Source organism: Mobula birostris, chromosome 15 (genome assembly GCF_030028105.1).
Source record: "Mobula birostris isolate sMobBir1 chromosome 15, sMobBir1.hap1, whole genome shotgun sequence".
Classification (NCBI taxonomy): Eukaryota; Metazoa; Chordata; class Chondrichthyes; order Myliobatiformes; family Myliobatidae; genus Mobula; species Mobula birostris.
In genome coordinates, this window is record NC_092384.1 from 6,955,351 (window position 1) to 6,979,075 (window position 23,725).

Consider the following 23,725-nt stretch of genomic DNA (forward strand, 5'->3'; position numbering starts at 1 on the left):
CAGGAGTTTAGAGCAAAGACTGCTCTACTCTCTATATACACATGACTGTGTGGCTAGGCATAGCTCAAATACCACCTATAAATTTGCTGGCGATACAACCACTGTTGGTAGAATCTCAGATGGAGACAAAAGGGCATACAGGAGCAAGATATGCCAACTGGCAGACTGGTGTCACAGCAACAACCTGGCACTCAACATCAGTAAGACGAAAGAGCTGATTGTGGACTTCAGGAAGAGTAAGATGAAGGAACACATACTAATCCTCATAGAGGGATCAGAAGTAGAGAGAGTGAGCAGCTTCAATTTCCTGGGTGTCAAGATCTCTGAGGATCTAACCTGGTCCCAACATATCGATGCAGTTACAGATACTTATATTGTAATCGATGCAGAAGGCAAGACAGCGACTATACTTCATTAGGAGTTTGAAGAGATTTAGTATGTCAACAAATACACTCAAAAACTTCTATAGGCGTACAGTGGAGAGCATTCTGACAGGCTGCATCACTGTCTGGTATGGGGGGTGTGCTACAGCACAGGACTGAAAGAAGCTGCAAAGAGTGATAAATTTAGTTGGCTCCATTTTGGGTACTAGCCTACAAAGTATCCAGGACATCTTCAAGGAGTGGTGTCTCAGAAAGGCAGCGTCCATATTAAGGACGTATAACAGTTGGAGAGGTGTTCTTTTCATGAAATTCTGCACCCTTTTTTCTCCGAACATACCTTTGCTCATTGTGACCAATAAGTTCTATTTTTACTTCAGTCCACAGGACTTGTTTCCAAAATGCATCAGGCTTGTTTAGATGTTCCTTTGCAAACTTCTGACACTGAATTTTGTGGTGAGGACGCAGGAAAGGTTTTCTTCTAATGACTCTTCCATGAAGGTTGTATTTGTGCAGGTGTCGCTGCACAGTAGAACAGTGCACCACCACTCCAGGGTCTGCTAAATCTTCCTGAAGGTCTTTTGCAGTCGAACGGGGGTTTTGATTTGCCTTTCTAGCAATCCTACAAGTAGTTATCTCGGAAAGTTTTCTTGGTCTTCCAGACCTCAACTTGACCTCCATCGTTCCTGTTAACTGCCATTTCTTAATTATATTACGAACTGAGGAAACGGCTACCTGAAGTCGCTTTGCTATCTTCTTATAGCCTTCTCCTGCTTTGTGGGCATCATTTATTTTAATTTTCAGAGTGCTAGGTAGCTGCTTAGAGGAGCCCATGGCTGCTGATTGTTGGGACAAGGTTTGAGGAGTCAGGGTATTTATAAAGCTTTGAAATTTGCATCACCTGACCTTTCCTAACAGTGACTGTGAACAAGCTATAGCCCTAACAAGCTAATTAAGGTCTGAGACCTTGGTAAAAGTTATCTGAGAGCTCAAATCTCCTGGGGTGCCCAAACTTTTGCATGGTGCTCCTTTCGTTGTTTTTTACTCTAAGATTGTACAAAACAAAAATAATACACTGATCTTGCTTAAAATGTTGAAAAGAATGTTTCATCTTTAACTCTGACTTTTGGAGATCAGTTCATCTTCTACTCATTTAACTATTCACAGTAACAGAAATTTTGACTGGGGTGCCCAAACTTTTGCATGCCACTGTAAGTACTTGAGTCAACAAAGATGCATGTGGGAGTTCAACACCCCTCCCCGGGCAGCTCATGGGGATGTGAGATTGGGATGGCAAGAAGAATCCTTACCTCTATGCTGTTCCCGGAGAACACTTGTCTTACCCATGAAGTCCTCTGCACCCTTATGGCAGAGGTTGTAGCGATAATAAATGTGAGACCTCTTGTTTCAGTCTCCACAGACCCCGACTCACCATTTATACCTGCAGTGATATGCATTCAAAAGATTGGAATACCCCTTCTACTTAGAGACTTTATGGATGAGTATCTTCTTGGTAGACAATGGAAATGGGTACAAATTCTCTACAAGTTCTGGCTAAAATTACTGCTGCCTTCCTTGGAAGATATGGAAGACTCCAGGAGGTAGAGGTCAAGACCACAGACTAAGGTTTTGCTAGGATCGAACTGAGATCTGCCTCAGAAGTTACTTTGCTTCTCCCCAGACTGATGTTAAACTTCACAGCAAAGTATTTAGTAGTGACCTCACAAAGGTCAGACAGGGAGGTGTTCTGCCTTTCATGCCATTGAATTACATTAAGAACATTCAGCTTTTATTTTAATGAGTAGTTCCAGATCTGTATTGGGTCACTTCCTGCGCTGCCAAGAAGTAGTAAGTATAAAGCACATTGGCTGGCAGGGGCCAGAGGTTTGTGTTAGGAGTGAAAGAAGTTTCTGTCTGAAGCCATTCTGTTGTTTCCCCAGCCAAAGCATTGTTTTTTCACTGTACTGCCCTCGCTGAGATGTCAATCGAATAGACCATCAGCCAAACTCCATTCAAAAATGACAGGAGACTCAGGAAATAGCCTCCTAGCACCTTATTCACTATGTTATGTCATTGAGTCTGTAATAAAACGGAGGAGCTAGGCTCTGGTGTCATTTTTGAATGGAGTTTGGCTGACCTCAGCAAGGGCAGGACAAGGATGTTGCTGGCTCTTGAGGACATGAGTTACAGGGAAAGGTTGAATAGGTGCAGATTTTATTCCTTGAAATGTGGAAGAATGAGGGGAGATTTGATGGAGGTATACGAAATTGAGGGAAATAGCTAGTTCAAAGGCAAGCAGGCATTCTGAACTGAGGTTGGGTGAGTCTAGAACTAGAGATCATGGGTTAAGTGTGAAAAGTGAAATGTGGAGGGTAGTGTAATAGTAGAATGAGCTGCCAGAAGTGGTGGATGTGGGTTCAATTTAGCCCTTTAAGAGAAATTTACTGAAGTACATGGAGAGGAGGTTTAGTCCAAGTGCAGGTCAATGGGACAAGGCAGAATAATAGTTCCGGCCCGAAACGTTGACTGATGGTTTCCACGGATGCTGCCCGACCTCCAGCGTGTTGTGAGTGTTGCTTTGACCCCAGCATCTGCCGGGTGTTTTGTGTTTAAGAATAATAGTTCAGTACGGATTAGCTGAGCCAAAGTGCCTTTTTCTGTGCTGTAGTGTTCTGTGACTCTTAACTTTGTTGTTGGGTTAGGGTTAGGGTGAGGGATCTTTGTCTGCACAGATTTCAAATTAATCACTGCTTGTGTCACTTAATGGAATAGGTAATACAGTTTCCTTTAGGTGTATAACAATGTAGCCAGATACAAAGCAAGCTTGGTACCAGACAAAAGGTCATAGTGAGTGGTTGTTGTTTGGTCTTGACATGTTTTAAATGACAAAGGTGCTGTTTATCCCAACTATCTGCTTTCCCTCTATGCATGCACTTTGGGAGATTATGTTGCTCGGGAGGGATTTTGCATGTAGGGTTTTGAGCAGGGCAGACTTGATACATTTGTATTCAGAAATATTTATTGTTTAAGTTTTAATCTTTCAATAATGACCACCTGGAATAATATCTGTTCCATCTTGAAGGTCGATACTTGTTCCTGAATGCCATCGCCAATCAACTGCGTTACCCTAACAGCCACACTCACTATTTCAGCTGCACTATGCTGTATCTGTTTGCTGAAGCAAATACAGAAGCAATCCAGGAACAGATCACCAGGTGAGGAACTGGGGACAACTCTCACCATTCCCTACACATCAAATTTGGGCTGAAATTGTCAACTCTTTTGATTATATTTGTAAAAGACCTTTTGATGTATCTCAAAACTTCTGAGTTGAATCACAGTACTACAAAAAATTAGTTTCATAATAAGTATGGGGGATTGAATTAGGATATAATCATACATATAGAAATCTAATTCAATTCTATCTTGGTGTAGATTTGAGGCAAGTTCATAAATTAAGGTTGCCTTCCGTACCTTTCCCTGATTGACCACTAAAGTATTGAGCTTTAATTGTAACTGTGCTTTTTCTTTGCCAGGGTCCTGTTGGAAAGGCTGATTGTAAACAGACCTCATCCATGGGGGCTCCTTATCACCTTTATTGAACTAATTAAAAATCCAGCCTTCAAGTTCTGGAACCATGAGTTTGTCCACTGTGCTCCTGAAATTGAGAAGTAAGTGTTTTTGTTTTTAATCTTTTTTTTTCCTTGAGTCATCCTTGGATATCAGATCTTTGTTATTGAGTTTGTCTTTTGCTTCTGTAGGTTGCAACTTATACCTCTCTCCAAATATCTGACCCGAGCCCCAGGTACGCTATTGCACCAAACTAGGACTTAGTCGAGAGTTTTCTTGTTTCAATTGCCAGGCCACACCCTTCAGAAATACAACTAAGGTGGACTGTACAGTGGGATGGTTGGATTGTCTCAAACACTTTGTCCAGTTTATGGATTTATATCCTTCCAGTCTTCCTGCTGCTTTCTTTCTGTAAGATTATTGGCCTCTCTGTAAGCTTATTTTTCTTCTCGATTTTGTCATTCCCTAAAACACCACACACTATTTAAAAGGTGAATGTTTGCAATGATTAATAATTTTATTTTCCTTAAATGTGTTTATCCTTATGCTTGTGCTCAATTTGTACTCCTTAATGTGAGGCATCATGAATGGTGTTAGTCATAACTACATTTGTCATGCTGATAGACATTTAATCACAAAGAAAAGGACTCTTGACCTTTTTTTCCCCAGCTTATTCCAACCCAGCATCAATTATATCTGGCAGCTGGTGTTACACTTATACTACTGGACCAATTTGGCTTATTTGTGATCCATCAGTGAGAGTTTGGGGGCAAATTGTACATGATGCATCATGGTTGGGGGAGTGCTGCACAGAAGTAGTTGCACCATGGTCCCGGGGAGCACAGACACACTCTAGGAGCTTGAACACCTAATCCCTGCCACATTTGGGTGCCGTTTTCCAGGTAAGACACTGAACCAAGGACTTGTCTGACCTTCTCAGTGGTTGTGGATAGTCCAACTGAACATTTAGATAAGAGCAAGGGGATTCTGCAGAGGGTTGGTCAGTTTTGATGGCCCAACAATAGTTTCTTTCAATGTGGTATCTTGCTGTGCATACAGTTGGAATGTTGCCCACCTTATTACAACAGTGATGACTTCATAAGTATGTGTACAGCAAGATGTCCTGAGGCTGCATTGTTTTCTGCTTAGACTAATTGTTTTCTGCTGGCTGATGGCCATTTTACAGGTTGTTCCAGTCTGTAGCTCAGTGCTGTATGGGACAGAAGCAGGCACAACAAGTAATGGAAGGCACTGGTGCAAGTTAAAACAGCAAAGCAATACCTCCTTGGAGAAACAACGTGGAGAGAGTGATGAGCAGCCTGTGTTTTTCTTGAAAACTGTCATTGGTTGTGTAACTTGCTGGTTCTTCCAATCAAATGCAGTCAGCTGCATGAGTCAGACATAGGAACAATGGTCAGTGAAGAGCTGATTTCATGTTGGACGTTTCATTTTTCATTTGTCACTTGGCCAAAAAAAAAACAAATGCTGTGAATATCATTTGAAATGATATAAAAATGTAAATAAAAGGGAGTGCAACCTTAAACTGGACTATCTCCATCTGTGCAAATTGTATTAAACTGACTTTTATCCAGTTATTACCGGTGTTGGCAGCTGATGACACATTGATGAAGCATGTCTGGGATAGATTCCCCACCGTTCCAAACTACAGCCACAGATCCTCCTGAGATGCGACAGGAGCTGCTCTTTATTTGTTGAGGGGTGGGAGGAGGGAGAGGAGGAAAGCAGTATTGACTTTCATTTGCCCATGTTCTTGCATATTTAAAGTCCTCCAGCGGATTAGAATGGAGGTTCAGTATGGTTTACAAAAAGATTTATTTTTTAAGGTTTTTGTCTTTGAGATGAGCCGCTCCTTCAGTCCTTTAACTAAAAGGAAGTGTCCAGGCTGATTGTGGAGTTCACTATGTTAATGCAAAGGAAAATAAAAGGTTCTCCCTGAATTCTGTAAATTGTGGGATAAAAATAAGCCAGTTTTGCGGCATGAAGTCGATTAAGTTTGTAAAAAGAAACCAAGGACCAATACAGGCCATTTTGTAAGGATTTTGAATGTTGTTTTGTAAATGTATTGGTCCATGTGTTGTATTTTGTAGTCTTTGTAGTTTCCTTGGCTCTAGTTCTGCCACTTAACACTTGTATGTAAGCATATTGTAGTTAATGCATTAAAACCCATGTCATGCAGCAACCTCCTCTTCGTTTCTTGCCTCTAGACACTAAAGGCCAGATTACATTCACTGTATAACATAGGGCTGGTTCTGAACACAACTGAATCTCAATTTAAAAAATTATTTATCACATTGCCAACCCACAGCTTTACCTATTTGTATCATAATTCATGTTTTGTAGAAGCAATATGATCTTTATTGTGGAGAACAAAATTGTGAGATAAACCTGAACTACATGCTCAGAACCAGTCTCTGCCAAGTATTCAACACTATCTGCCTTTTTGTTCCTTCCAAATTGCAACATCAATCACATTTAGCTCAGTAGCTGTGAGATCCCTTTCTTGACTGCACCCAAAGTAAAAGGTGTTCCCACTGGGGAATAAAATGTATTCTGTTTCAAGCACCTTATGCTCAGTATGTTGAACTGTGACAGTAAGTGAGGCTTGTTCAACTCCATCGCAGACTTCAGATGTCAATATTTCTACTATGCTGTATCTATCTATTTCCTGCACAACCATCTGTAAATGATCTCATCAGTTTATGCAGAATTTATCAGATCTTTATTGTTTGTGCCCATGAAAATACTGAGGCTCCATGGGGCCTTGCAACTGCAGCAGGAGATAATTTTGAACCACCACTTCTGAAGAGTAATGGCCTGGATCTACTTTGTTGTGTTATCCTAACTTTCCACTAGCAGTTTGATTTATAGATATAACCTTCAGTCTTGACTCCTTTAAGTACAACAATAAGCTTATTTCCAAGTATTATGTCACTTCCCCAAAAAGCTTAATCATATAATAAAACACTGGATAAACCATATTTGGAATATTGTCTTCAGTTCTGGAAGCTTTAGTGAGGGTGCACAGATTTACCAGGATGCTGCCTGGACCAAAGGACATGTTTACAAGGATAGGTTGAGTGAGCTCGGGCGTTTCTCTCTGCAACATAGGAGGATCAGAGGGGACAGCCAGCGGTTTTTTGCCTGTGGTGGAAGTGGCTAATACAAGGGGGCATAATTTTAAGATTATGGGGGGGGCGGTGTCAGAGGCAGGTTAGGGACATTTAAGAAACTTAGGCACGTGGATGAAAAATGAAGGGTTACGTAGGAAGGGTTAGATTGATCTGGAGAGTAGGTTAAAATGTCAGCACAACATCATGGCCAAAGGGCCTGTAACTGCTTTATGTTTAATCATTTAAATTCCAGGCTGATTTTGGTATATTTTATCATACACCTGCCTCCAAGTGCCCCAAAACCTCATCCTTAATAATGGACTCAACATCTTCTGAACCACTGAAGTCAGGCTAACTGGCCTGGTGAGTTGCTCTAGCATTATGTGTGTTGCTTTGGTTTCCAGCATCTGCAGATTTTCTCGTTTATGAAGTGACATTTGCAGTTTTCCAGCCTTTCGGAACCATTCCAGAATCTAGAGGTTCCAAAAAGATTGTTACTAATGCCTCTACAATTTCTTCAGTTACCTCTTTCAGAACCAAGAATGTTAAGACCATCTGCTCCAGGTGACTTATCTTCAGACCTTTCAGCTTCCCAAGCACCTTAGTGTTAGCAACCACAAGCACTTTTCTCTCCCCCTCCCCCCCCACCCAGTCTCAAAACTTTCTGGCGTACTGCTAGCGTATACCACAATGAAGACTGATGCAAAATACTAAATACAAAATATTATAGTTTGTCAACCATTTCTTTGTCCCCCATTACTACAGCTGCAAGAAAGTTAGTGAATCCTTTGCAATTACCTGGTTTTCTGAAATAATTACTCAAAATGTGTTCTGATCTTTATGTAAGTCACAATAATTTCGCTTGCAACTGTACTTCTCCAGTGGTCCAATATCCTCTCTCGCCTGTCTTATACTCTTCATATATCAAAAAAAAACTTTGGTATTCTTTTATATTATCAGCTAGCTTACCTTCATATTTAATCTTTTCTCTCTTTATTACTTTAGTTGCCTTCTGTTGGCTTTTAAAAACTTCCCAATCCTCTTCCCACTAATTTTTGCTTTTTTTTATATGCCGTCTCTTCTGCTTTTATGCTGTCTTTGACTTCCCTTGTCAACCACAGTTGCTTCATCCTCCCTTTAGAATACTTGTTCATCTTTGGGATCTTATGGTGTAGCCCTGATAGATTTGTTTTCCAGTTAAGTACTGTAAAATTAAAATAAAAACGTACCACCTCACACTTGCAACTTTGTCCCTTCACTTTCAAAGATTAGTGGCAGCTTCACAGATGCTCCAGATTGCCAATGACATCAGAATCCTACTTTCACCATCAGGTTTAGCACAGCATAAAGAGGAAAAAGCAGTTGGTTATTGGCCATGAATAGAGGTGAGAGAATGTTGTTATCTTGTTCCTGATAACCAAAATTGTACACCTTGCTCCTGAAGTACATTAACACTCAGGTTTCTGTGTTTTTGAAGTTGTTTTTTGTTTAAACCACTTTCTTTCCCTTTTTAACAATTGGTCGCTGAAGGGATTGTGCAGGTGCATTGTTTCTACAATTATAAAGCTCATTTTTACCACAGTATGGTGTGTCTCTTTAGATGGGGATTACCACTTTGTTCACAGTCAACAAACATGAAATGTCTACTGACCTTGCTTTTGTGGTACTTGTGCATTCTTGCTTCTACACCTGTGTACTTCAAGGCTCACTACTACTTACTGCTTTAAACAGCTGAACAGCATAGTTTTGCTGGTGTGTAAGCTTTTTAAATTTTATTATGAAATAGTAGTGAAATTTGGGTCAAGAATCCAGGTGATCAAGATGGTTAAAAGTTTACATCCAGAAAATGGAGCAAAGGGAATTCTGATGAAAGTCACTGAACTGAAATGTTAGTTTCCCCTGCCCCCCATCCCCAGATATTGTCTGACTTGCTGCACAGTTTATTCTAAATTTCCAGCAGTTCCAGTTTTGGCATGTACCACACCAAAGGCATTATCTACTGCCACCAGCTGCTGCCCTTGAGCAAAGTCCTTAACCCTGGAAACTAATTCAACCTTCAGGACTTCTTCATGGTTGATTTAAAAATAAACTCTTTACCCTTTCTTTTCACTCCCCAACTTGACCAAGCTGCTATGCCATTAGTATGTTTTCCATTGAGTTGTTTTCCCTCACCAAGTCCTCCTATGCATTAGACTCAGCCAAAACTTGCTATCTCCATCTCCTTCCAACCTATATTGTTTTACCTCTGATTATTTCTCTGTTGGATGTGACTGCTGTATCTATTGAACTTCCCATGTTACTCTCCCCTTTCCTATCCAGCCATTACTTGGTAATTATGAGTTTAGTTATCTCCTTAGATGATGATGCAGTCCAGCAGAATGTAAGGGTTTTTCTTTGTGTTTGCATTTAATCTAAACTTCTAAAAGTGTATTAAAATGTAATCTTCTCTTAAAAACACAACTTCACTTGAATTCAAGGCAATACATAAAAACTTACCTACCTGATCTTATCTGACCACTAAGTAGTAACTTGCATTGCTGACCAAACCACCATTGTAATTACTGCTCATTACAGCTGCCTATTTAATTAACCATTAAAGAAGTTTGTCTAATAACAAACTACAAAGAGCTAAAGTTGAACTTCATGAATTCTAAATGCTAATGAAATTTTAGAATGAAAATTATTTTCACCTTAAAAAATTAAATGTAAATAATGGATTGAGATTTAAAACATTTCATTTCAGACTCTCAATTCCTCAAGACATGCTCCATTTCTTTAAGGAAGTCCAAGGGTACAGAATTGGTAGTATTGAGTAGCAAGGCAACTCTTAATGAGATTACAAACATCACCTAGTTTACTTGGTTTTATAACTCGTGTTTTGAACTTGGTGAACAAATGTGACAAGATATATTTTTCCACAGAGAAAGAATGTTTTCCATTGAATCCTTCACCTTGGCATTCACAGCATATTAGTCCTCAGTTGCTGTTACCATTACTCCGTGAGCTGTAGCAACCGATGCAAAATCATTTTCTGTGCGTATCGGACCTGCAGAGAATCGCGTTCCCGTTTACTAAGCTGATGGTATTTCTCCACGTCAGCCAACATGGCTTCCTCCTCCTTTAAGCTGGAGCTGTAAGATTTTAGCCTCATTCTCACAGTGTTGTGTAGAAGTTGCTTCCAGGCAGACTTCAAGCTGGGGATCGCAGAATTGGTAAGACCGGTAATATCATCTTCCTCTTCCTCCTCCCACCCATCATTCGCTTTGTATTCTTCAAATTCTTCCACTGACATACTCAAAACCTGGTTATTTGTGATGACAGAATAGTACCAATGAGTCGAGGCTGTTAGCTAGCAGTAGAGAACAATTGAAACATCACTATGTAATCAAAATTAAAATCTGCAACTCCCATACCTTCATAGACAAGATCAAATGAGGTGCTTACTGCCAGCCTGTCCAAATAATTTCACTCCTACATTTGAATCTTTTTATTTATTCATTTTTTGAGATACAGTGAACTGGCCCTTCAAGCCAGGCTGCCCAGCCATCACTCTATTTGATCCTGGGACAATTTACAATGATCAATTAACCTTCCAACTGGTACCTCTTTGGACTGTGGGAGAAACCCAAGCGGTCACAGGGAGAACACACAACTTCCTTACAGGCAGTGGCACAAATTGAACCCACGCAGTCACAGGTACTGTAAGACCACTCTATCCAAATTGTAAAAGTTACTGAATCTGCTTTCATCATCCTTTCAGACTGTCCTTTCCAGAATATAACACCAACATAAAAGTGTTTCTTGCCTCTGGTTCTTTTGCCAATGACCTTGCTTCCTCTACTTAAGGTTCTCTTCCTTAAGCAATAGAGAAACCATCAGTACTCTGCATGCTTCTGAACATCTACATCAAGTCCTTTCAACCCAACATCTCTAAAATAAATATACCATAGAACGGTATCTAGAAAATGTAGTTAATACACTATTACAGCTGTGTGTACAGAATTCCAGATAAGGTACACAGCTTGGGTGTCTAACAGCAGTCAGTCCTCACCTTAAGGGTACTGTAAAGTTCCTCCTCTGTTAGGACTCCATCCTGCCCGATAACAAAATCCCCTTCTTCTATGACTATTTCCAACTCGGTCAAGAATTCCCACTTTTCAGCCAGCAACCTTCTCTCCTCTTCTGTCTTTGTAGCTTAAAACACAAACAACAATCCAGTCACATCTCTTCTCCGCGGCAGTTTCCTAAATCGTGCTGGAGCTGGATGCTTTGCTCCACAACCAACCTTGCAAGGCAGCCTCGTACACAGTCCGCATTCGGATGTCCAGGGCTTCATGTGTGTTGCTGGGATAGGGTTCGGTAAATCCATACATGTGCAGGAGCTGCCAGTTGGCAAGCTGGCCGTATGTGTTAAATATCTCTTCACCTCCACTGATCTTCTTGATAGAGACCATTTTCAAACACTCCTGTGAATGCGCACAGAAAACATATCATTACTCATATTGAGCATATACAATGGCATGCCTGATCAAAATTTGGGCACCCCGGTCAAAATTTCTGTTACCGTGAATAGCTAAGCGAGTAAAAGATGAACTGATTTCCAAAAGGCAGAAAGTTAACGGTAACACATTTCTTTAATATTTTAAGCAAGAAAACTTTTTTATTTCCATCTTTAGTTTCAAAATAACAAAAAAGGAAAAGGGCCCAAAGCAAAAAGTTCTATTTTAACTTCTTCAGTCCACAGGACTTGTTTCCAAAATGCATCAGGCTTGTATCGATGTTCCTGTGAACCTTTTGAATAGAACTTTTTGGCCGCAATGAGCAAAGGTATGTTTGGAGAAAAAAGGGTGCAGAATTTCATGAAAAGAACTGCTCTCCAACTGTTAAGCACAGGGGTGGATCAATCATGCCTTGGTCTTGTGTTGCAGCCAGTGGCACGGGGAACATTTATTGGTGGAGGGAAGAATGAATTCAATTAACTACCAGCAAATTCTGGGAGCAAACATCACACCATCGGTTAAAAAAAAGCCGAAGATGAAAAGAGGATGGCTTCTACAACAGGATAATGACCTAAACACACCTCAAAATCCACAATGGACTACCTCAAGAGGTGCAAGCTGAAGGTTTTGCCATGGCCCTCACAGTCCCCTGACCTAAACATCATCGAAAATCTGTGGATAGACCTCAAAAAAGCAGTGCATGCAAGATGGCCCAAGAATCTCACAGAACTAGAAGCCTTTTGCAAGGAAGAACGGGTGAAAATCCCCCAAACAAGAATTGAAAGACTCTTAGCTGGCTACAGAAAGTGTTTACAAGCTGTGATACTTGCCAAAGGGGGTGTTACTAAGTACTGCCATGCAGGATGCCCAAACTTTTGCTTCGGGCCCTTTTCCCTTTTTGTTATTTTGAAACTGTAAAAGATGGAAATAAAGAAGTTTTCTTGTTTAAAATATTAAAGAAATGTGTCATCTTTAACTTTCTGCCTTTTGGAAATCAGTTCATCCAGTACTCGCCTAGCTATTCACAGTAACAGAAATTTAACCAGGGGTGTCCAAACTTTTGCATGCCACTGTACAATCCACTCCAAGTACCTTCATTCCCCAATGGACTCAACTCCTAACTCTATCTCCTCATACCCACTCACCGGTGTAAATTCCAAGTTAGCATTGTGGTTGGCTATGTGGTTCAACATGTCAGCCATAGGAACCATCATGGGAGGATTTGGAGTTTCGTCTTCATCATCATCTTCTTCAGAGGGCTCCTGGAAACTGGAAATAAAGCCCAATCTGAGTCCTACTATGTCTCAGCAACTTGACCCACAGTAAGAGGTGCTGGTCTGGGACAGAAATTCCTCAGTGTAAGCTATTCAACTAACACAGTGCCAAGCTGCAGAGACTCAAACTGTCAGCATTCACTAAGGCATATGGGACTGCAGAAATGGTAGTCACATTTTGTATAATATTCCATACTGCAGCCAGTGCTGCAATCTCCGCTTCTATAACTTTGCCCTGCTCTGCTACATAGAAAACCTGCAGCACAATACAGGCACTTCAGCCCACAAAGCCCTGCCGAACATGTCCTTCCCTTAAAAATTACCTAGGGTTACCCTTAGCCCTCTATTTTTCTGAGATCCAGGTACCTATCCAGGAGTCTCTTAAAAGACCCTATTGTATCTGCCTCCACCACCGTCGCCAGCAGCCCATTCCACACACTTGCCACACTCTGCGGAAAAAACTTAACCCCTGACATCTCCTCTGTACCTACTTCCAAGCACCTTAAAACTGTGCCCGCTTGTGCCAGCCATTTCAGCCCTAGGAAAAAGCCTTTGACTCTCCACAGGATCAATGCCTCTCATCATCTTATACACCTCTGTCAGGTCACCTCTCATCCTCTGTCACTCCAAGGAAAAAAGACCCAAGTTCACTCAACCTAATCTCATAAGGCATGCTCCCCAATCCAGGCAACATCCTTGAAAATCTCCCCTGCACCCCTTCTATGGTTTCCACATCCTTCCGGTAATGAGGTGACCAGAACTGAGCACAGTACTCCAAGTGGGATCTAACCAGGGTCCTATATAGCTGCAACATTACCTCTCCGCTCCTAAACTCAGTCCCACGACTGATGAAGGCCAATACACTGTATGGCTTCTAAACCACAAAGTCAACCTGCATAGCAGCTTTGAGTGTCCTATGGACTTGGGCCCCAAGATCCCTCTGATCCTCCACACTGCCAAGAGTCTTACCATTAATACTATATTCTGCCATCATATTTGACCTACCAAAATGAACCACTTCACACTTATCTGGGTTGAACTCCATCAGCCACTTCTCAGCCCAGTTTTGCATCCTATCAGTGTCCCGCTGTAACCTCTGACAGCCCTCCACACTATCCACAACACCCCCAACCTTTGTGTCATCAGCAAATTTACTAATCCATCCTTCCATTTCCTTATCCAGGTCATTTATAAAAATCACGAAGAGTAGGGGTCCCAGAACAGATCCCTGAGGCACACCACTGGTCACCAACCTCCATGCAGAATATGACCCGTCTACAACCACTCTTTGCCTTCTGTGGGGAAGCCAGTTCTGAATCCACAAAGCAATGTCCCCTTGGATCCCATGCCTCCTCACTTTCTCAATAAGCCTTGCATGGGGTACCTTATCAAATGCCTTGCTGAAATCCATATACACTACATCTACTGCTGTGCCTTCATCATTGTGTTTAGCCACATCCTCAAAAAATTCAATAAGGCTCACAAGGCACGACCTTCCTTTGACAAGGCCATGCTGACTATTCCTAATCATATTGTTCATAATGTTCAAAATGCTCTCAAAATGTTCATAAATCCTGCCTCTCAGGACCTTCTCCATCAACTTACCAACCACTGAAGTAAGACTCCTTGGTCTATAATTTCCTGGGCTATCTCTACTCCCTTTCTTGAATAACAGAACAACATCCGCAACTCTCCAATCCTCCGGAACCTTTCCCATTCCCACTGATGATGCAAAGATCATTGCCAGAGGCTCAGCAATCTCCTCCCTCGCCTCCCACAGTAGCCTGGGGTACATCCGTCTTGTCCCGGTGACATATCCAACTCGATGGTTTCCAAATGTTCTAGCACATCCTCTTTCTTAATATCTACATGCTCAAGCTTTTCAGTCTGCTGTAAGTCATCCCTACAATTGCCAAGATCTTTCTCCGTAGTGAATACTGAAGCAACGTACTCATTAAGTACCTCTGCTATCTGCTCCGGTTCCATACACACTTTTCCACTGTCACACTTGATTGGTCCTACTCTCTCGCATCTTATCCTCTTGCTCTTCACATATTTGAAGAACGTCTTGAGGTTTTCCCTAATCCCGTCTGCCAAGGCCTTCTCATGGCCCCTTCCGGCTCTCCTATTTTCTTTCTTAAGCTCCTTCCTGCTAGCCTTATAATATTCTAGATCTCCAGTTTTTTTAACCTTTCGTAAGCTCTTCTTTTCTTCTTGTCTAGATTTACAAAAGCCTTTGTACACAGTTCCTGTACCCTACCATTCTTTCCCTGTCTCATTGGAACATACCAATGCAGAACTCCATGCAAATATCCCCTGAACATTTGCCACATTTCTTCTGTACATTTCCCTGAGAACATCTGGAGACCAGGAACATTAACCTATTTTTCTGTTCACAGATGCTGGATATTTTCTGCATTTCTATTTTTTGTAATTATTGCAGTAAAGGCACTGATCCCAATGGCTGGAGCTTCAGGAAGAGTTATGGAGACAGTACTCTGACCCTCAGTCCTTGTTTGCTGCCCTTCCTTAGGCAATGAGTATTTTGAGTTTGGGAAACATTTATAATATATCTCAGATTGCCACTATTTACTCTGAGCAAGTCTGGCAGGCCAGTTGATTAAGGCTCTTAAAAAACATGTCCCCAAGCTGGACACACAATCTTTGCATGAACATTTTCTTAATCAAAGGCAAAGCCGGCATTTCTATCCAATCCTTACAGTGGTGACTGGTTGGAGACCCACAGCCTTGCTCACCGACTGCTCGTTCTCTTCTAAGCTACGAACGTAAGGCAGCTCTTCAGACCAACTAACCAACGTGTGAGGGACAGTTCTTAGCAGGGATGGCTGGAGAGCAGTCTCCTCTCTGAAGCACACAGGAGACCGTGACGGCTGGCCCTTCACCTGTAAGCCATAACAAATGCCACCAGCTTCTTGTAAAGCTCCAGGGTGTGTACATGTGGGTCGAAGATGTCAGGGTGACATTTCATAAAAGGCAGCACTATGCTGTTGTACTCTTCTTCAATGTTCATCAAATCTTTCTCGACTGCCAGTGCCACGCCTGTGCCGAGCAGAAGCATATTCCTCTCCTCCTCAGACCTGTAGAAACAAACAAAATACAACACACATTACACACCTCTGGTCCTCCCCTCAAGGACCCCGACATCCACTGGGAAACAGGTGGGCCTGTCCCTACACTTGTATAGTTTTCAATGTTGAATCAAAGCAGTGAATGTCAACAGGAAGTAGGGTTCCCACTTTATCCAGATTTCTATCTGCACTCCTGGCACAACTTTCCCGAACAACAGTATTCTACCAGATTTTGCACAAACCCCAAACACAAGCCCAAAAGTAGCTCATGCCATAAGTCTGCACTAAGTCAAGGGGACAACAATATTAGTAAAGAAACATGGTGCTTTCCTGAATCACCACAAAACCAAAGGCGGCAGGTACACTACTGTAAGGGCATGTTTCTTTGGGCCCTCTGCCTTCCCACCCCCCTCGACCCTTACCAAAACATGGGGTGGTGCAGGGTGCTGAAGCCAGGCCAGAGAGAGAAATAAGGCCTCCAGTGGGACTTGCTGCTTGTGATCTCGAACATCATGGCAAGCAGCAGTGGCACCCAGCCCGACCGGCTCTCCAGCGCTGCCTCTTCTAAAAACAGACCCAACAATTAAAGCACTGGCAGTAGCTCTTCACAGGACCTACAACCTCATCTTTCCAAAGATCAAAGTATCTATACTGTATTCAATCTTGAGATCAGTCTTTTTACAGGCAGCCACAAAACAAAGCAACCCAATGGGACCCACTAAAAAAAGACCGTCAAACACCAACCGTGCAAACAATAAAAAGTAAGCAAATAACATTCAGAAATGAAATTCACAAGTGAGTTCACAGCCACAAAGCCTGTCATCACTACAGGCTGTCTGCGTGCAGATGACAGCCTCAGTTTAGTACAGAGATGGGTCAGGTTGAACAGCAAGGTGAATGTATGCCCGCCCCTCACTTCTGGCCCTGACACCCTGACCTTTTCAGTCTGGCCTGGTGTTTGAATCGGCCAAACATCAGCTCATTCCTTACTGTCAGACACAGGCCCTGCTGCTTTGATACACTCTCAGGCCCAGGGCCCACCATCTCAATTTGGCCCATACCTGACCTTTCCAATCTAGCCCAGCACTAACTCGGTCAAACATCAACTCATTCCATGCTCTTGAGCTCAGGCCCCGGCACCTTGACCCTGCCTCGCCTCGGATCTGCCACTTTGAATTGACTCCAAGTGCATTCATTCCATCAACAGCCAAACGCTGCATCATTCCTCACTCTCAGGCCTGGGCCCCACTGCCTTGATTCAGTGCCACACCACAACCATCCTGCACCTTTGAGACTTCAGTTCACCCTGTAACAATGCTGGGTCGTACCGGCAGTTCAAAAGAGAAGTTACAGTCTATTGTTTGTAGTGATCGTTTCCCAGAAAGATGGGAGTAATAAAGCAGTTAGTTGTTTTGCTTGCTACCCGTAAGGCATCACTGTGTTTCACCAGCGCCATCACCAGGGTGCTGGATTTCAGACACAATTAATTCAGGAGCCCTGGGTACATTTGAAAAAATATACTTTCTTCTTGGTTGGGTTTAGCAAATCTTTGTGAATCCATTGGAAGTGGGGGGGGGGGGGGAGGAGGGTCAAAGTCCAATGTCTGCAGGGCTGGCTCTGAGTCCGCTGGAGACCTGCCCTGGGGTTAAAAAAAACCGTATGTGCATGGGTGGGAGGAGGCAGAGGCAGAGGCAAGAGGCTTGTTTTGCTTTTGTGTTCTGTGGTGAGCTTGCTATGTTAGCGCCAGAATCAGTGACACGTGTTCTGTGGTGGGCTTGCTATGTTAGTGCTGGAATGAGCGGTGACACTTGTGTTCTGTGGTGAGCTTGCTATGTTAACGCCAGAATGAGTGACACTTGTGGGTTTCCCCCAGCACACACCAGAGTGTGTTGGTTGTTTCACTGTATGTTTTGAAGTACATGTAATAAATAAATTGAATAAAACAAAGTGATAATTTATGTAAACAAGGTTCACTCATAAATAAGAGTGGAGAAATCTGATTTGATGACCTTATTCAGTGGAGTGCTTAGTCACACAGATAAGACAAGAAGTGATGAAGATGGTATCATTGCTCTCAGTACAGGTGTTGGGACCTCATAATATAATTGTATGACCACACCTGGAATACTCTATTCAGCACACTACGAGAAAGATGTGAGAAGGTGCAGAAAAGATTCACAGGAATCTTGAAGGGCTTGGATAACAAGGATAAGAGATCAAGGGATGATCTTTAGAGCTTATAAAATCATGAGGGGCACAAGTAAGGTGAATGACCATGGCAGGAGTAAAGACCATAAGATGATAAGACAAAGGAGCAGAAGTCGGCCATTCCGCCCATCGAGTCTGCTCTGCCATTTTATCATGAGCTGATCCATTCTCCCATTTAGTCCCACTCTCCTGCCTTCTCACCATAACCTTTGATGCCCTGGCTACTCAGATACCTATCAATCTCTGCCTTAAATACACACAATGACTTGGCCTCCACTGCTGCCCGTGGCAACAAATTCCATAGATTCACCACCCTCTGGCTAAAAAAAATTTCTTCGCATTTCTGTTCTGAATGGGTGCCCTTCGATCCTTAAGTCATGCCCTCTCGTACTAGACTCCCCCATCATGGGAAACAACTTTGCCACATTCACTCTGTCCATGCCTTTCAACATTCGAAATGTTTCTGTGAGGTCTCCCCTCATTTTTCTAAACTCCAAGGAATACAGTCCAAGAGCGGACAAACGTTCCTCATATGTTAACCCTCTCAATCTCGGAATCATTCTAGTGAATCTTCTCTGTACCCTCTCCAACGTCAGCACATCCTTTCTTAAATAAGGAGACCAAAACTGCCCACAGTACTCCAAGTGAGGTCTCACCAGCGCCTTATAGAGTCTCAACATCACATCCCTGCTCCTATACTCTATTCCTCTAGAAATGAATGCCAACATTGCATTCGCCTTCTTCACTACCGACCCAACCCGGACAAATATTAGCAGAAAAAGGGAGGAGTTACACTGATGGATGAAGAATGAGGATAGTCGAAGAGATCAAACACCACCACTTCCACTCCCTCACTTTGTCTACTACACAGTAGTGGTCCCACAGAATCTCCCAATTATCCTCACCAGCCCCCAACTACAGAAAGTGGAGGAGGAGCTTTCAGGGTGGTGTGGAGAATCTCAGATCACTGGACCTAGTGGAAAGAATAGCCAACCCTTCATGCACCTCCCACCCAACCCACAGAAAAGTCTCTAGGTTCCACAATGGCTTCAGTCACCTCTGAAGTGGGTGCAAGCTGTCCTTAATGCTAAAGGACCATCCAAGGAGAAGCCTACAACAATTTAATCCGCAGAAGTGTGAAGCAATATTTAGTAGCAATGATATACAACATTATCTAAACAATACAATATTAAAGGAAGTGTGGGTGCAAAAACCTGAAAGACCCAGGATAAATCAAGACCATTAAAAAGGCTTGGCTTCATAAACAAAGGCAAAAGCAGAGAACTTGTCCTAGCATTTTATCAATCACTGTTTAGTTGAGCTATCTAGACACCACAGGAAGGATTGAGCAGAAAGCTACAAGAATGACGAAGTAAAGTTTCAAGTCCCATTCGCACGGGCACACATGAAAGGCTGGGATTGTGCGACTTAGATCAACAAAATTTCCACCCAATTTACTTCTTCCTTGCCCGGGGTACAGTGGGTAACCATGGTTGGGATGAAAGGTGAGACGACATCAGGCAGCTCACATACCTCTCTTTAGTAAGTCATGGATTGCTGTGGTATGCTGACTGAGTAGTGCTGCCCTGGGGACAGAAAATAACAGTTCTCCTTCTTCAATGTCTTCGTTTGCCACCAGCCCATAATCCTCCACAGTGCCATCCTTACTCAAGTGTACCTGAGGGGGAAGAAAAAATACCTCAATCTGAAATCAGACCAGGGTTGGTATAGTCACAAGAAAAAGTTTGCAAACCCTTTGCAATTACCTGGGCTTCTGCATAAAATGTGGTCTGATTTTCATCTAAGTCACAATAATAAACAAACACAATCTGCCTAAACACAACACAAAAACAATTGTACTTTCCATGTCTTTATTGAACACACTTTTTAATCACTCACAGTTCAGGCTGGAAAAAAAGTATGTGAACTCTTGTATTTAATAACTGCCACCAAAATATTCACAAACCTTTTTGCAACTGTATCTAGGGTCACAGATGCAGAATGCTTGGCAAGATGTACAGTACATGAAGATTCGGGAGTATTTTCAAGTCTGTTATCTTTGATCACACAATATGAAGGAGTGTGGATGTGGAGAAAATCAGTTCACAGAGTTTTCTGGCAAAGTGTGGGATATGCATTAAATCTGTGAGATACTTCAAGGAGCCAGATTAACTGGGCCAAATGACCACCGTTCACACTGACTACCACCATTCTATGTGAAACAATATTATGATGGGTACATAAAGTAGAAAAGGAGCAATTATGAGATCAAAGGAGGGTGGCAGCAGGATGCTCTAAGAGCAGAGAGAATTGCTACAGTGCTAATATATAAAGGTTTCAAAGGTACATTTAATGTCAGAGAAATGTATACAATATACGTCCTGAAATGCTTTTTCTTCGCAAACATCCACAAAAACAGTAGTGTCCCAAAGAATGAATGACAGTTAGAACCAGCTCCTCTCCCTCAGGCTTAAGGACTAATCAACTGAAACCAAACCAGACTATATGCATCTCAGTATCGTACTGAACCAAATAAGTATATTTCCAACTCTTTTATACCACCTGCATCATAAAGACACAAGTTTACTTGGCCAGAGAGATTCTCCAGCTGATTCCAACACTGGGGCAGACGTGACCACTGGTCTTAGCTCCTTTGTTTCAAAAATTAATCTCAACAGCCACAACTCTCTGCAATAAAGAATTTTAACAGTTCACCGACTGAGAGAACAAATTCATCTCATTCTTACCCTGAGACCCGTTCCTTTGTGTGTTTATTTATCTGGCAGGTGTATTTACCATGACATATATGTACTTTTGTGAAGCTTGTTCCACCTTCACCATGTGTAATCAGCCCCATCAACACTGTCCAACTAAAGGCCAACACTGCTGAATCAATTCAGCCTGGGCTCTGCGTAACAGGTTTTCAAGCACTTCACTTTAGGAACATACAGCACACTAACAGGTCCTTCCGCCCACCTCATCCCTGCTGCCTCCACGCTGCTCCATTTGCCACTTCAGGCTCATAGTCCTCTAAACTGTTCGTACTATCCACATATCTTCTAAACATTGTAATTCTGTCTGCCTCTACCACCACCTCAACAGCTTATTCATCACTCTCTGTATAAGAAACTTACCCCTCAGATCCCCTTTAAATTTCTCTCCTCTCACCTTAAACCTGTGTCTACTACATTCAGACTCCCCGGCCCTGGGAAAAAGACTATATATCCTATCGATGCCCCTCAGAATTTTGTAAACCTACTAAAGCTAGTCCATCCAATCTCCCTGTAAAAATACCCTCCATTCTGCATTACACCCCGGCAAACCTCTTCTACACTCTCTATCACTATTCCCTCCTTCCTGTAACTTGGCGACCAGAACTGGACACACAAATGAACTTTGTAAGTGAAATGACTGGCATTGGCCAATTGCATTATTGCATTATTTTATGAATAAAGTATCTGCTTAGGGAAGGAGTAGGGAGGAAATCTTGTCAGTTGGCTGTACAAAATGCTGTCCTCCCAAGAACTTAGCAGAGTCCCCAGCAAGGAAGTACCTAGCCCAAAGTGTTGCAAGGATGAATGAGCAACTGGAAACACCCCAGTTGGTGAAGTCTTGCTTGTCTATACTTTGTAAATTTCCCAACAAAGTAAAGATGATGGCCAGCTCACCTTGGGGCTGAGCTCCAGCCCTGACTGCCTGCACCAGGTCAGAAACTGGCTCAGGGCTTCTTCAGTACCTTGGCCCAGTGCACACTCCACCTGCAGTAAACATCAAAGATTAGAGCACACGCATACACAGAGCCTCAGACTGGTTCCTGGTTCAGCAGGTATTACCTCTTCCCTCCTGCCCAGTGAGGAGGTAATCAATCCCATGAAAGTATGACCCCAACAACCCCAAGTTTAAAGGAAACAGCCAGAATTTGACCCCATTCTGGGTTACACTAGCCAAGGCATGGGTTCCCATAGACACAAGATTGAAACAGCTGCAGCCCAGGGTTTTAAGATCACAGATGACACAGAGCATCTACAGTCCATCTGGAGGGTTGAAAGACTGGATACAGGGAGAGTGCCACCCTTGACTGGGAATAAGGGGATGGAATCATATCAGCTCCAAGCTAGAGACTCCACCTCACAGCGCCAGAGAATCTTAACCTTGGGTGAAATTTGGTTCTCATTGTCACCACATGGATTCTCCCTGGGAGCTCCAGTACATCCCAAAGACTAATGTAAAATGCCCCCAGTCTGTGGGTGAGCATTTGAATCCGACAGGTGTTGAATGGAATAGGAGAGGGCAGATAAAGTGTAGGATTGCTGTAAATTGGTGAAGCTGGAGAGGGTTCAAAGGAGGTTCAGAAAAAAGGTTCCAGGAACGAATGGCTTGTCATATGAAGAGCCTCTGATGGCTCTGGCCCTGTGTATTCACTAAAATTCAGAAGAATAAAGGGTGACTTAATTGAAACCTATTGAATGATAGAAAACATAGAAAATCTACAGCACAATACAGGCCCTTCGACCCACAATGCCGTGCCCAACATGTACTCACTTTAGAAATTACCTAGGGTTACCCATAGCCCTCTATTTTTCTAAGCTCCATGTACCTATCCAGGAGTCTGTTAAAAGACCCTGTCGTATCCGCCTCCACCACCATTGTCAGCAGCCGATTCCACACACTCACCACTCTCTGCATAAAAAAACTTACCCCTGACATCTCCTCTGTACCTGCTTCCAAACACCTTAAAACTATGCCCTCTCGTGCTACCCATTTCAGCCCTGGGAGAAAGCCTGTGACTATCCACACGATCAAAGCCTCTCATCATCTTATACACCTCCATCAGGTCACCTCTCATCCTCCATCGCTCCAATGATGAAAGATCTTGATAAAGTGGATGTGGAGAGGATGTTTCCTATGCTGGGGGAATCTAAGACCAGAGGACACAGCTTCAGAATAGAGGGGTGTCCTTTTAGAACAGAGATGAGGAGGAATTTCTTTAGCCAGATGGCAGTGAATCTGTGGAATTCTTTGCCACAAGCACCTATGAAGGCCAAAGTCTTTATGCATATTTAAGGCAGAGATTGATAGATTATTGATCGGTCAGGGCATGAAGGGGTACGGGGAGGAGGCAGGAGACTGGGGCTGAGAGGTAAAGTGTATCAGCCACGATGAAATGGCAGAGCAGACCCAACGGGCGAGATGGCCTGATTCTGTTCCCTGCCTTACGGTCTAAGTGGGTTGGTGGCCTTGTTCCGTGTTGGATGTGAGGGCCGCTGGCTCCCGAAACTCTCGGAGATGTTATCAGAATTGCGAGATTGACGGGGGGGACCGTAGTTCACATCGGCCTCTTTCCTCGTGCCCTCGCCCACTCTTTCTGTTGGCGGATTAGAGTCTGGGGCCAAGCGCCTCCCGATACCCTGCATCCCTCACTCCCTCCCTTCCTCCCGGTTTCCTTCCCCCGGCTTCGCAGCGAGGAAAAGCCGGGGTCCGGCCCCACCTTCGGCCTCTTTGCCGCGGACGCCATCTTCTCCCATAGTCACAACCGGCTCGCGCCCATCACTTCCGTTTGGAGCGCCAGGTACC

At 43.0% G+C, this 23,725-nt stretch overlaps 2 protein-coding genes across 2 annotated transcripts in view; one reads left to right on the top strand and one right to left on the bottom strand.

Annotated features, from left to right (window-relative positions):
* cnot1 (CCR4-NOT transcription complex, subunit 1) overlaps window positions 1-5,493 on the top strand; it is a 220,410-nt gene extending 214,917 nt beyond the window's left edge. The window contains 3 exon segments of the mRNA XM_072279270.1: window positions 3,463-3,595; window positions 3,917-4,051; window positions 5,137-5,493. Coding sequence (XP_072135371.1) covers window positions 3,463-3,595; window positions 3,917-4,051; window positions 5,137-5,215 — 347 coding nt within the window. The 3' untranslated portion in view covers window positions 5,216-5,493.
* A 2,271-nt stretch (window positions 5,494-7,764) lies between these two features.
* setd6 (SET domain containing 6, protein lysine methyltransferase) lies at window positions 7,765-23,725 on the bottom strand. The gene is made up of 9 exons (XM_072279277.1): window positions 23,640-23,725; window positions 21,820-21,909; window positions 19,685-19,829; window positions 16,366-16,507; window positions 15,758-15,952; window positions 12,726-12,849; window positions 11,367-11,547; window positions 11,133-11,275; window positions 7,765-10,382 (listed from the first exon to the last, which is right to left on the bottom strand). Exons 1-9 carry the CDS (start codon window positions 23,664-23,666, stop codon window positions 10,074-10,076), a joined length of 1,356 nt encoding a protein of 451 aa, XP_072135378.1. The 5' UTR covers window positions 23,667-23,725; the 3' UTR covers window positions 7,765-10,073.

Bases quoted from the DNA above. Each gene is read 5' to 3' on its own strand.
- setd6 (XM_072279277.1), bottom strand. From the start codon at position 23,666: ATGGCGTCCGCGGCAAAGAGGCCGAAG. The intron at 21,910-23,639 runs GTGGGGCCGGAC...TGTTTACTGCAG, and splicing joins CCGCGGCAAAGAGGCCGAAG to GTGGAGTGTGCACTGGGCCA. The intron at 11,548-12,725 runs GTGAGTGGGTAT...GCGCATTCACAG, and splicing joins CTAACTTGGAATTTACACCG to GAGTGTTTGAAAATGGTCTC.